At 35.5% G+C, this 13,202-nt stretch overlaps 1 protein-coding gene across 1 annotated transcript in view; it reads left to right on the top strand.

The window, feature by feature from the left end:
• Window positions 1–281: 281 nt before the first annotated feature.
• The window catches only part of LOC139144186 (cyclin-dependent kinase 14-like), a 132,661-nt gene continuing 119,740 nt past the window's right edge, over window positions 282–13,202 (top strand). Inside the window, exons 1-3 of the mRNA XM_070714836.1 lie at window positions 282–452; window positions 1,297–1,395; window positions 2,709–2,764. Coding sequence (XP_070570937.1) covers window positions 395–452; window positions 1,297–1,395; window positions 2,709–2,764 — 213 coding nt within the window. The 5' untranslated portion in view covers window positions 282–394. The remainder of the gene's footprint in view (window positions 453–1,296; window positions 1,396–2,708; window positions 2,765–13,202) is intronic.

Genomic DNA, 13,202 nt, shown 5'->3' with positions numbered 1-13,202 from the left:
TAAACATTTAAATACCATGTGATTTCCCAACAGTCACGGTGCCCATGGGCCGCAGTGTTATTCCTAGCAAATCCTTAAAATAATTTATAAAGTTACAAGGTTCGTGGTAAAACCTGCACAATTTATTTGCCTGTGCCTTGGACTAAAATTACGAAAGTAGTATTTTGTTTTATTTGATTTCTATGGCAAACGGACAGGCATTGGAAGAGATTAATTTCTGTGACGTAATGGCGCAAACTTTTTCCAATTTACATAAATTATGCTAATAAGAAAGATGGCGCCCTCGATTCAAACAGGAACTTTGTCGTAGACCTACAACTGTTCGTGTTCATGTTCGCTGGACTTTCCCGTGGAAACTAATTATTATCCGCCGTGTCGTGAACATAGGACAGCTATGTCGACCGAGTTACTTGCGGCATGCGGAAATATAACCGATCAGACGTCGAAAGAAGGTAACGCATGTTTCTGATACTCTCAGTCACAGTACAGTTACCGGGTGATCGGGCTCAGGAAGTGTTGCTGTGTGTTACAGTGTGGTCACGTTAGTATTCTTCTCTGATTCTCGTGATCGTGTCAACGTCATCTATGATTTCTGAGAGACCTTAAGTGTTCCTAGCTATGTACTGTGTTGAGTGTCATTATCGATATCGCAAGAAACTAATGTTCAATCCAAACTCTGTGAAAATCACTGACATTTTCGCGCTGTACGTGCAACACCAAACACAGTGTTTTCGAGTGAAACCGGCCTCTGTGTGTTTTCCGTGAAAGCGTTACTTCGAGTGCAGTGAGTCAACAACACGCACGACAAAACAAACCTCGAAAAAATGTAACGGAGCCACCATCCACCGTTTTTATCCCATTTCAATGATCGGTAAATATTTTCCCAGCTTATTGAAGGTTGCGAAAACGTGTCAAACCTATCATTATTTTAAATCTGCGCGATTCAGTGCTCTCCTTGTACACGGTTGACCATTTCGGAGAATAAATATTACAAGTCATGCATATCAAAAACAATAAATCAAGTAAAAATTGTCAAATAGGGGAAGATCGAGTAAAATTGTAAAAGGGGAATCACCCATGCACAAGAAAACTGTAGTGTCATCAACTTTTTGAAATTTTCTGGACCCCCACCCACACCGCTGCGCTCATTGATGCTGATATTTACATGTAAAATAAAATTTATCGACCCACACTTCTCGCATGAATGGGGTTTCAAATTACATCGGGACGTAGAGAAATCTCTCAATTACGTCTTAATTAAGTTCATCAGAGTAATTCAATTTTTCTGTATGAAAGGCATGACAGATTATTCGAAAGAAACCAAAGAAAAACCAACGAAGGCAAGCAAAATCAAGAAACTGAAAAGAAGACTGTCCCTCAGCTTCAAACGACTATGTAAGTACCGGTATATTTATTTAAACCTACAAGTATAAAACGGTGGTATAAACATGTATATATCCTAACAAGGTCAAGAACAATTGCGTTTTGAATGTAGTAGTCAGAACTAAGCAGTCAAGGTCTAGTCTACTTCGGGGAGTTCAATAGCCAAGAGGAAGGGTGTGCCAGTCTAGACTCCGGAGTGCACTCTTCTATGAATAATCCTACACACACTGAAAGAACCATTGATCGCTAATTTCTGGGCATGTCTCATGCCAGTGCCACTAAGAAGTGCAATGTTTACTCGGCAAATACCCTTGCAGACTTAGTATTCACCAGCATTAGACGTTTTCTTCTTATTCTCTCATTTTATGCTGAAGAATGTCAGCATCACAGTCTGGCTATTGTTGCATTGGAGAGCCACCAAATCAATAAAATTAGAATTGACAGAGTAGTTACAAAGAAGATAAGATATTGACAAAACACTTCGTATTACAGCACCAAGGGCTATGATAGAGTTGCACGGTTCATAGTTACTGTTTTTACGACATTCGATAGGAAACATACAACTCTATCGACACATTGTATTGGATAAGAACTTCAGCTCTTTGTGAAGTGGTTCTGGATTCTGTATAATATGCCGAGGCTCTATTGGTGAAATTTTAGTCAATCATAGAACCAGAATTTTGTCACTAAAGTCAGTGATCATTCACTGTTAAGTCTACCCAGCAGTGGTCACCATTGATGTTTTTCATGATGTTAATTGTAACAGTTGTGAGACATTATCAAGGGTGTGCTGTTATGCAAAATTAATTGTTTCAATTAACAGTGTGTCTTCAATGAATAATTGCTGAGGAAAAGGGAGTGTATACTCAAGAGTTAACATAGTCAACTTTTTAGTCTTCATCAAATTTTCAGAGTGGTGTGTCAACACAACCGCTGTCTTCCATGCTATAATACACGTCGTAGGGTATTCTGTGCAGGCAATTGCATCATTTTGTAAATGGTTTTATTGATGAAATTCTGCTGAATTATACGAATGACTACACTGATGACACAGCGGACCAAATTCTGATATTTAGAAACGAATGATACTTTTCAGTCCCCAGTCTTCAAGTAGCAAAGTCCAGACCATAAGTACCAGCATTTGTAAAGTGCAAATTTAGTCATGTACATATTACTACATGTTGACTAACAGCCTTGATAGATATGGTGCTCCTTGAAGGTACATTTGATGTATTTGATAAAGTCAATGTAGGGGCGATGTTTTGTATTGATACTCCAACATAACGCTGGTATCACTTTTGATATGTATTTCTTGTCTGTTCAAGCTCCAAGCAAGGAACCACCAAGTTGCCAAGGTGAAGGAAATGAATCCAAGAAGGAGGTAGGAATTTTTCGCCCAATAATATCACCTTTCTCCTCCTCACATCATGGTAATATCCCCCCTCACACACACACACACAAGCACACACACACACACACACACACCACACACACACCACACACACACCACACAAACCCTCTATAAAATGAAGTGTGCTGGATATACAAAGAATTCTTATATTCAATGAAATAATGACCTTCAAATGGGATCATTTCAATGACCAGACATTTGTGTCTTGTTTATGTATGTTAGATTGTTTGTTTTTTCAGTTTAAGAACTTTGACCTCAGATACTGTCTGATCTTGACCCCAATCGTAACTTTATCATGAATTGTCTTGCCCTTGTTTATCACGTTTATGTACTTTCTACTTGGCTAAGTGGATAAAAGTTGCGACATTGTGCATGAAAGAGTTCATCCACCATGCAAATTGTGATTTCAAGTTTTGGTTATTTCAAAGCTTGTTTTTCTGACATCAGTAAAGCAGTGTAACTGGCCTCTCCAAAGATATCACAGTACCTGGTATATTTTCACTGTTAAACAAGTACCACAGAACGTCTTCTGGCTCTATCACAATAAACTTTGGTTTCTGAAGACACAGGTTCAGACTAAGGATCAGATACTAAATATCAATCATGATTCAAAAGTATATTATCTTAAAAAAAAATGACCAAAATTAATGTTATGGATGTGAGTTTTCAGAGTCTATCAATTAAAGTTTGAAGTTGTCATAGAAACATTAATTCCAAAGAGGACGCGCTCATGAAAAAACCATGAGTAGTTGTTTCAAACATACAAATTTTTGTCAGGAATGTTAATCATAAGATAATCTATTTTTATCTTGTTATCCAGGGATGTAGAAAATTTTGGTTACACGTGGCAAAAATAAAAGTATAGGTGGTTACAAGTGGTGTGTGAGCACACAAAGTTTGTGCAAAATGTCTTTATTTTTTACAGAAACTAAATTTTCACAGCCGGCAAATTTTAGCTAACAGCCGGCTGCCAGCTATTTTCTACATCTCTGCTAATCATCATACAAGCCATAGGTTTTTATATTATTTTAACCAGAATATCATTTGACAGTAGTGAGCTTGGTGAACCTGGACTCTCAGTCATTGATGTGTTAACTAATATTGTTTAATCTCATAAATTATATTTCATAAGGTGTATTTAGGTATAATTTCTGTATAAATGTGAGGTATGGAAAGGGCCTTTCAACAGATTGGATGTGTGCTTTTAATAATATGAGATCTAAATGTGTTTGTATAACAGTATACTTGTTGAACCTTGGCTAGTCCTGGATTCTCATTGTATTGTAGTGTAACATTCCCATGGCTTGGTAGTTCTGGTGGATGGGATCAACTGCAGGGAATCAGGGGTCAAAGGTTACACTATAATGTAAATATTTCAGAATGCTTATCATGGTGCTTTGTAGCCCCAACTTTTTAAAGTGCACAAATTGTTGAAAACAAAGCTAATGTTAATTCTGCTGTTCTGGAATAATAGCTGTAAAACAGTGGCTGCTATATGTGTTTTGACACAGTTCTTACATTTCTCAATACATTGTATAGTATATCAGTTAAACTATTTCCACACATACCAACATGTTCCTTGAAGCAGATCATGAGTACTTTGTTTAGAGTATTTATTTACGTCCATGTTTTTTGCATGGTTTGTTATTTTTAGGAGATATTCTGATAAGACTTAATATGATGTATCCATTCAGCAAACTTACCTGCCCTCTGTGTATTCACCATGATTCACTAAAATATACAGAAATAGTTCCAGTTGAATGGCTGACCTATCATGTCAATGCAGACTGCTCTCTGGACCATTCTAGACTAGTCACAGGTTCAAATATTCACAAGATGTCTAATTTTAAAACAGCCAGTGCTCAGTGTGATGTCAGAAAAGGTCATGCTGTGTGATTGAATTTGGTGTTTGCAACATTATTTCCAAAATCAGGCAAATTTTAGAAAAAGAATTCTTCAAAAACATCTGGGGAAAATATATTACAGTATGATGAAGCAATACTACACATAGCTAACTTCATTTTACAAACCCAACAAACTGTCTGTTTCTTGACATTTCCATGATCTTTGACCCCTTGTAAAAAAAGAAATGGAAAAATAATATTGACAATTTAACAAATGTCTTCGTCACTATAAAAAGTAGTCGGAAGGATTTTGAACATCAAATCTTAGCTTTGCGGTTTGCCCCATCAAGGGGCTCTCAGTTGTATAGCTACATCAAGGCCATATCTAAGAGGCATAGAAAGTTTATTTGAACAGGTATTGCATTAGAAAGGCAGTGCAGTTTATCGGTGGCTAAGGCAAGCATTTGTAGAGAGCAAGTCTGATGACATCACAAGCAGACAAAGGAAGCGAATGGCAGTGCCTCCAATCAAACAGATAAAACTAAACAATGTTTTGACCAAGGAATTGAAATGACTTACGCTATGTCAACGCAGCTTAGACAACAGTTGCCATTTTTGTAAATATTTTCGATCGTCAAAGGAATCAGCCATGCTTGGTTGAGTCTGCAAAGGCAAATACTGTGAATATTTTGGCATCTGCTAGAATCAGAATGCCCTGTGTACCTATGAAATTCTCATCTACATGTAGTTTCTGATTCTCAAACCTCTACTTATACGGTTATCATTAAACATAGTGTGGAGGCATTTTGATGTTCTGCATTGAAGGTTTGTTATTTTCCGTCGCCGGAATTGCAGGAAACATTACTTGTGGCAATTATCACCTAGAGATCAGCAGTTCCCTGGTGATTTCCTCTAGGGTCATGTGGAGGTCATAAGGTCACCTCACCCCAAGAAAGAGGTCAATAAATCTGTCAGTCACAATCTGGGAATGTACCTGAGAATTGCATGTATGGTTGTGAATTGCTTTTTCACATGAATGTAGATTATTGTTAAATTGCACTTCCTCATCCAACTTTCCCAAAATAAGGCTTTGCAGTTATTAGTGTTTCTTTTTTCAACTTTCTAAAGATAAAAGTTTTCGTTTATTACCACCCTTTTTAACTTTCCTGGAATACAGGATTTCTATTGCAATTGCATACTTTGCATACATTTATATATGCCTGTCACATTTTTCAGTGTTAATAAAAACACTTTTTCACAAAAATCTAAAGCTCCCTGGAAATTTAACATGCGTAAAAATTATCCAACAATAATAAGTTTTCTTACTTATCTGTCATTTACAGATGTTCATCAAAATTCTGATTTGAATGATCACAGAACATTACAGTACAGTGTACCGTATTTGTATTTGTGAATTTCATTTTGTGAAAAGTATAAATAATGTCTTGTTTTGGAAATTCAAAGGTTTTATGAAATGTTGAGTTTTTAATCAGCAGTTCATTTTCCCATATTATTTCATCTATTTAAATTCAGTGATATGCACATGTCTGTAAGATTTACATGTAACCAGACCTGTGTATTAGTAGAAGTACATTGCAAATATTCTATTGATTCCAGACGGTCCTATCTAGTGTGGATGGTACTTCACACATTTTCCTGCTGTAATCATTGAAGACTGAAATTGCTGTAGAGTGTGAAACTAATATATTGTGTGGACTGTGTAGCTATATTGAATTTAAGACAATACAATTTTTGTGTCATTCTTATGCATCTTATAAAACTCAGAGTTTTGAGGGCGATTCTATTACCATGGTAAGCTGTTTCTAGGACTGTGAAAGCGTTACAAAGTGTAGATGTTTATATAATCCATTGATCAAGTGAAATGAACAAAGTACAGTCCATGAACTGAAATATGCAAGTTTATCATTCTTCTCCTGAGAAAGTTCCAAGACATAATATGCAAATCAACTGACATACTCACATACATATTACATCTAGTGGTCACGCTAGCTTGTGTCACAAATCTAATCTGACGCTGAGTCACTCGTCCTGAAGACATCTCATTATCATTATGTCATGTCCTCATTCCCATCAGAACCATCAGCTTTATGAGTAGCAACTTGCTTTGTCAATGACCTCACAATCAATCATGGACTCCCAGGGAACAATAAGTAGTTACATTGATAGAGCAGGTACCATCATTAGATTGATGTTCTTGCTCTGTGTTAATTTTTGCGTTACATCTTGTTTATTGCATGCAGCAATTTTCATCCAGCAAACAGAAAGATTATTTGTTCCATAGTTTTCACTGAAACCTTACTTCAAATAAAGTACGCAGATTAAGTAAATATGCTGTTAATTTAGTTATTTTCATTAACTTTCTGAATTTTTTTGTTCAAAAGTATTCACATTTAATATTTGAAGTAAAGGCCCAAGGCTATTCATCAGTTTTATCTAAAATATTAATTGGATAAAACTTTCACAGATAAACAAAGGACTAATAGAATGTAAATAGTCATTAACTTATCTTAGAACATGAGTTTGAAGACAGCGTGAACTAAATAAGAGGGTGTTCATTCCTTGAACTTCTTTGCAACTCATCTGTTTAATAGTGTGATTGTATATTTTAGCATGATTTTAGCTGTAGGGAAGATCATATCAGTGGTTCAAATATATTTTCCATAAACAAAAACCGTGAAAAGTGTAAACAAGATGCATTTTCCAGTGAAAAATCAATTGAAGAAGATCTAGAAAAACAGTTTAATACAGCTTAGTTTTGACAATGAATTGTCTATTTTAGAGGTCAAAATCCTTGGAAATGGCCTCCATGGGAAATTCATCATGCTGTTTTGGGGGCTACAGTGCAGACGACCTAACATCAGACAGTGACTATCGCATATGGTCAAGGTTACACTGTTGAATGACTGTAACGTATCTCTGTGTCTTGAGGTCGTCTCCATGATGTATATTTTATGCTAAACAGTTGACTTGTACAAATTGGCCAGTCTATAGTGGCTTTCATAGTTTATCCAGATTCAAAACTGCATCACTAACTGAACATCCCTGATTGGTACACTCCGCAGGTTTCCGCGTGTTAATGGGAGAAATAGAATTTAATGCTGCAAAGAGGATTATTGCACATCCAGGGGCGTCTATCATCATGACTATTTTCCTGTGCTCAATGGTACATTGTACCAAGGAAAGTGGGGCTCTGTCAGCTGCATACATTTGGCGGAGTTTCTGTGCAGTGTCAAACTAGCCAACATTAATAAGGAAATGATAACATATATTATGATGATGTAGACTCAATCTATTACACTTCAAACATGACTTGATTGTTTCAGTTCCACTGAAACATACTTTTATCACTATGGATTGGTGAAAAGTCAGTAACTGACGGACAAAAAAGTGTACGCTGTATTCCAAGGGGGAATTATCCATTGGTCTGTATTCCTGGGCCACCAAATTTCCTTCCTAAATCAGTGAATTTGAAATTCCAGACATCTTACATAACAGTGGACACTAGTAATCTTACAGCTGTAGGTATTTAAAAACTCACTTTTATTGATACCAGATTGTTGACTGTGAAATTAGTGCTGTGGTTTATCCAGTGTCATATGAACACATTACATAACATTTTAAAGAAAAACAGTGTTTTAGGAATGTACGCCATCAATATCCTCAAGGATGAGGAACAAGATGTGGTGACCAACAAAAACAACAAGAAATTTTAAATTTTACCCTTCTTGGATGTTCTCAAGAGGAAAGAGGGTGTAAGTTTAATGCAGCATCCATTGCAGGTTCATTCAGTGCTGGTAAATCTTACAGTAAGATGTACTGATTTTAAGTATCACCACCATTTAACATCAATTAAATACTTAATAAAACTGAAGGTTGTATTCTAACAACTGTTCCAAATGTTTTTAGATAAAACTAGCTTTACTTTCTGAAAGTTAGTCACTGTCCCATCCTTTGTTGGTGTCAATGACCTCCGCAGTCTGGGCCATAAAAGTTTTACAACCATTGCATATCTTGTAGATCAGATTTATCATTGGGAAGAATGAGAAGGCAAATGTAAGTTTATCTGATTCTACATGCACTATGGTGTGTTTAATGAGGGATATGATTTAAAAGCTATGACATCACTGACCGTATATCTTGTATCATACTATATGAGTGCATAAAATTGATAAAACGTTTCCTATATATTGTTTTATTTCATGATGTGATATTTTGTTGAGTAGTAATATTTATAAACGATAAACTTTACATTTTGAAATGAAATATACTTATATTTTGAAATTATATATATATATATATATATATATACATACACATAAAACTTTAGTTTTACTTGTTACCATGTGATACAGTAAGGACAGTGGGAACTGAGCTGTTGGAAAATGAAGGTGTGTAAGTTGTAACCTTGTCCAGTGTAGAAATCTGGGCCTCAGATTTTGATGCCATCTCGCATCCCTGTTATTGATCTGAAAGTTGAAAAGACTCATTAGAGGCTGTAATTCCATCTTAATATAAAGGAAAATAAAAGTTTTATTGCGACACGCAGAATCATTTAGAAGGGTATAGGCTCAGGAGGTTTGATACGACACTGCACCATGTCAACACGTATAAACATTAAAAGGCCCGAAAGTTGCATAGTGATTGAAAGAAAGGATTGCCGCCACAAATAAATTTTCTTACAACCAAAAGTAAATCAAAATTCTCTGAGTAAAGAACATTATTGAAAAAAGAGCCTCGTTTCGATTTGATGTCCATCATCAAGCAGCCATAATGAGAATTGTTGAAAGAGACTGCGCTTGACTTCATGTTTTGTAATTCTCAGTCTAGGCTCTCCCCAGCATATTCAGCTACCTCTAAAGTGGTTCAAAGGTAACAAAAAGCAAGAGAAATCAAGACTACATAATTTTTAGTGCATTACAATGTTGTGGCCATTTCTAGGAAGTTAACATGAAGATAAAACAGCAGGAAATGTTATAATTTTATGGAAGTTGTTGTTTAAAAGATAAATCATGACCCAGGTGCTGCATGTAAACATTTAGACTGTACCATTTATGACTTCCTTTAATAGCAACTGTACCTGACATTAATCAGATTCAAATGATAATTATTCTTCTGATTATGATAATGATGACTGCTGTCGTGGAAGACAACTTGTAGTATCCATAGCTGTCCTGTTATTACTCTCAGCCTGCTAATATATACATTGATATCAAATACTGAAATGGGTGTCAGAGAAGATTTTCATGGCAGAATGCGTTTTTTCAAGGACAGATTTTTAAAACTCTTGAAATGAAACAATTATTTTGTTGTTTACATCTTGCTAATATGTCTTATAGTGATGTTTTCACCGCAATACAGCGTGCCATATAGTCTAATCTAATGCCCCTGTAGTGTTTCACAATTGTCTAGGCCACCTCTTATTCTGGAAAGGCAGTGGTGATGTATATCATGGTACATAATTTTAATAATGTGAATTTTGTTTTCATACATGTTTTTCTGATTGTGGTGCCCATTTTTTGCCCAATGGTTCTACTCCGGAATAAAAGGACGCGATGCGTACGCCGTACCGTTCTACATACCTAGTACGCCCAAATAATCACGTGATGCCGGTACAAACAAACCCACATGTGTACTGAACGCGTATGGAAATACACGTACGTCTGTGCGCGTTTGCGCACATGGCTTTGTTTGTACCGTGGTCGATTCGAATTCCGGGTTTGGCCTATTCATTTGAAAAAGGTGTAATGTAATGGCACTGTGAAACCCCACGGCTGTTGAGCTAGGCATTTGGTAGCAGCTGCACATGCAGTTCTACGTTTGATTAAAGTTCTCCTTTGAGTCTACAGTGTGTTTTCCAGGAAATTGTTTTCAACTTCTTGTTTTTCCATCTTGCTGTTCACAGTATCCTGGCCAGACATCATGGAAAGCCACAGGAATTTTTTTCTAAAATTGAAATGGCAAAATAATTGACAGTTGAAAATGAGATAATGAATATAACACTATCTTTGCAGACATTTTTGCCAACATATTGAGAGGGCAGCTGCAACCTTAAGTCCTAATGCATTCAGCATGAGATGTTTGGTATGTAGAAATACTTGCAAATTGTGCATTGTATTGGCAATTATAAATATCAAAATCCTTTAGGAAAATAATAAAATTTTTGCAAGATATGATCATGTCATTACCAATATACATTCATTCCATGCTTTCATCTGAAACATTTTGATATGTAGAAATACTTATAGATATATACTTGTAAATTGTGCAACAGAAAGAAAATGATAAAATCTCAAATCCTTTAGATTAGAAAAATATTAATAATAACATTTTGCAACATTTGATCATTTCATTTCCGACATACATTTGATCTATGTTTTCATTCCAAAACACTTTTATTGACATTAAGCAAGTATGATTGGCATACTGTCATTTCTGTTTTCATTCAATTTCCAATACAGTAGGTGATTGTTTCAGTCTTTTTCCAAAGATCTAATGTCAGATGTTTAGTGCATATTGTGCCGAGAGATTTCTTCCATCCATTTTGAGAACAAACCCTCCATTGTGTCATTTTATGTCGTAATGCATGTGATGTTGACAGACATAGAACACAGCCTGGCCTACCACAATCCCTTCTATTGTGTATGAAAATAAAAATGCAGGGAGAGACCTTTCAAGCTTAATACTGTTCAATAGTGGACACGTTTATTCATGCTTACTGGAAAGCGAAATGTTAAAAACTGATTATTTCCTTTCTTGTTGGAAATCAAAAGGAGTATATTTGACATCTATTTTTCAGAGTTTGGCATTTAGAATTAGTGATAATGCAATATAGTCTGTCATAATTTTGTATTGTCATGCTAAAATTAAAAAGACTCTCCACACTGAAGCAATTTCACCCTTATCAGTATGTGATATTTCGTGACATTTCATAAGGTTATATCGCAAATTTCCTTTTTGGATTGGTTTTTAATTCATTCACTTATCTGCATATACACTTTTGTGTAAATTTGCAAATAGCAACTGAATACAGTTGTAACAAATTTTCTCTGAGAGAATGAAAGAAGAAAGTGTTAAGCAAAGTATATTAAGAACAATTACATGAATAATACATGAATTAATTCTTTATAATTGAATATGCACTATTCAACCCCTCATTTAACAAGTGACGTGTCTTGTATTGTTTGTTTATGTTCACTCATTGTCGTTGCGATCAATACATTTTATTTCTTGGATCAAGAAAAAATAATGAAAATGGACCACAGTGATCTCCCCAGGATTTTCTGATAGAGTGACGGCTAATTTGCATAACAATAATGTAATTGTTATGGTAATGAGTTTCTATTGTTTACCAAAAATTATAGAGTGGCGGCCACCATTCTATAATAGCTCTGGGGAGAACACTGGACCAGAAATACGTCTGAGTAAATTGTAAAGCAAATTTCAAAAGGACACAATAATCGGAAAAGATACCCTACCTACTGTGGGGCCTTCAGTAAAGAAAACATCTTGACACTCTTTGTTGCAGGTTTTTTGTGCATTTTTTGTGAAAAGCAACCACATCCATGAATCTTTGATCAAAATCATGAGAGAACAGTTTCTGCAATGTGAAGAGCTCATTGAACACAGCTACAGCTTCGGCTTCTGATCAGCAGACATGCTGAACAATGCAAAAACTCCAGTTGGTGTTATTTGTAAAAAGACTGGAGGCTGTCTGAAGATGTGCATTAGTAGCAATGATAAATAGAGAATATATATCATTGCATGTCAGAAGAGATCTGCATTAATAGCTCTCATTCTCCTAATGGAATGAAATAGGAATCAAAGCACTCCATATCGTCAACAAATGTCACGCTTGGTCGAGATGGTTCTAATCCAAAGAAGTATAAAGGACATGAAATTACAAAATTTTGACCTCACCGGCTAGAGTGTATCTTGTTCTCAGTTTTTGATCAAAAACATATTAATTGACTTCATGGAAAAAGTGGACAGAAAATGTGCCATTTTTTATCGCATAAAATTTCAGAAAATGAAATACATGTAAGCTGAGTCAGCAGTTTTCAAGGTTTCTAATTTTATGAATGGGCAATTCTTGTTCCTCCAATGTCATCTCCAAGAATATCCAGGCAATAATAGTGGCAATTTTGAATTGATGCATTCATGTGTTTGCCTTGAGGATTAATATTTTCATTTATGATATGAACACTTACATTCTATCATAATTAGCATAAATTACCAAAATTGATGGAAAACATGTGTACGAATTCTGTAGAGTTCATATTCTTCACTCGAGGTAAAAAGTGAGCTCTATTATTGGAACAAGGATTGTGTTCTGAAGGAACTAAGTTGCTCTGTTAGTTTCCCACATTTTCCCTTTTATAAGTTCACTCCCTCTAATTGAAACAATAGGGCCATTCCAAGGATCCATTCGAGGAAAGGCACAAAGTGTGCCTAACATTAATTTTGTTACTTTTGAATCTTACAAGAAATTTCTTATATTAGTCATGCTACTCATAATAGACATAATCTTAGTTCATCAAAAGTAC

This window comes from Ptychodera flava, chromosome 11 (assembly GCF_041260155.1).
Source record: "Ptychodera flava strain L36383 chromosome 11, AS_Pfla_20210202, whole genome shotgun sequence".
Classification (NCBI taxonomy): Eukaryota; Metazoa; Hemichordata; class Enteropneusta; family Ptychoderidae; genus Ptychodera; species Ptychodera flava.
Note: the sequence above shows the minus strand (reverse complement) of the source record. Positions and strands in the feature narration are given on the sequence as shown.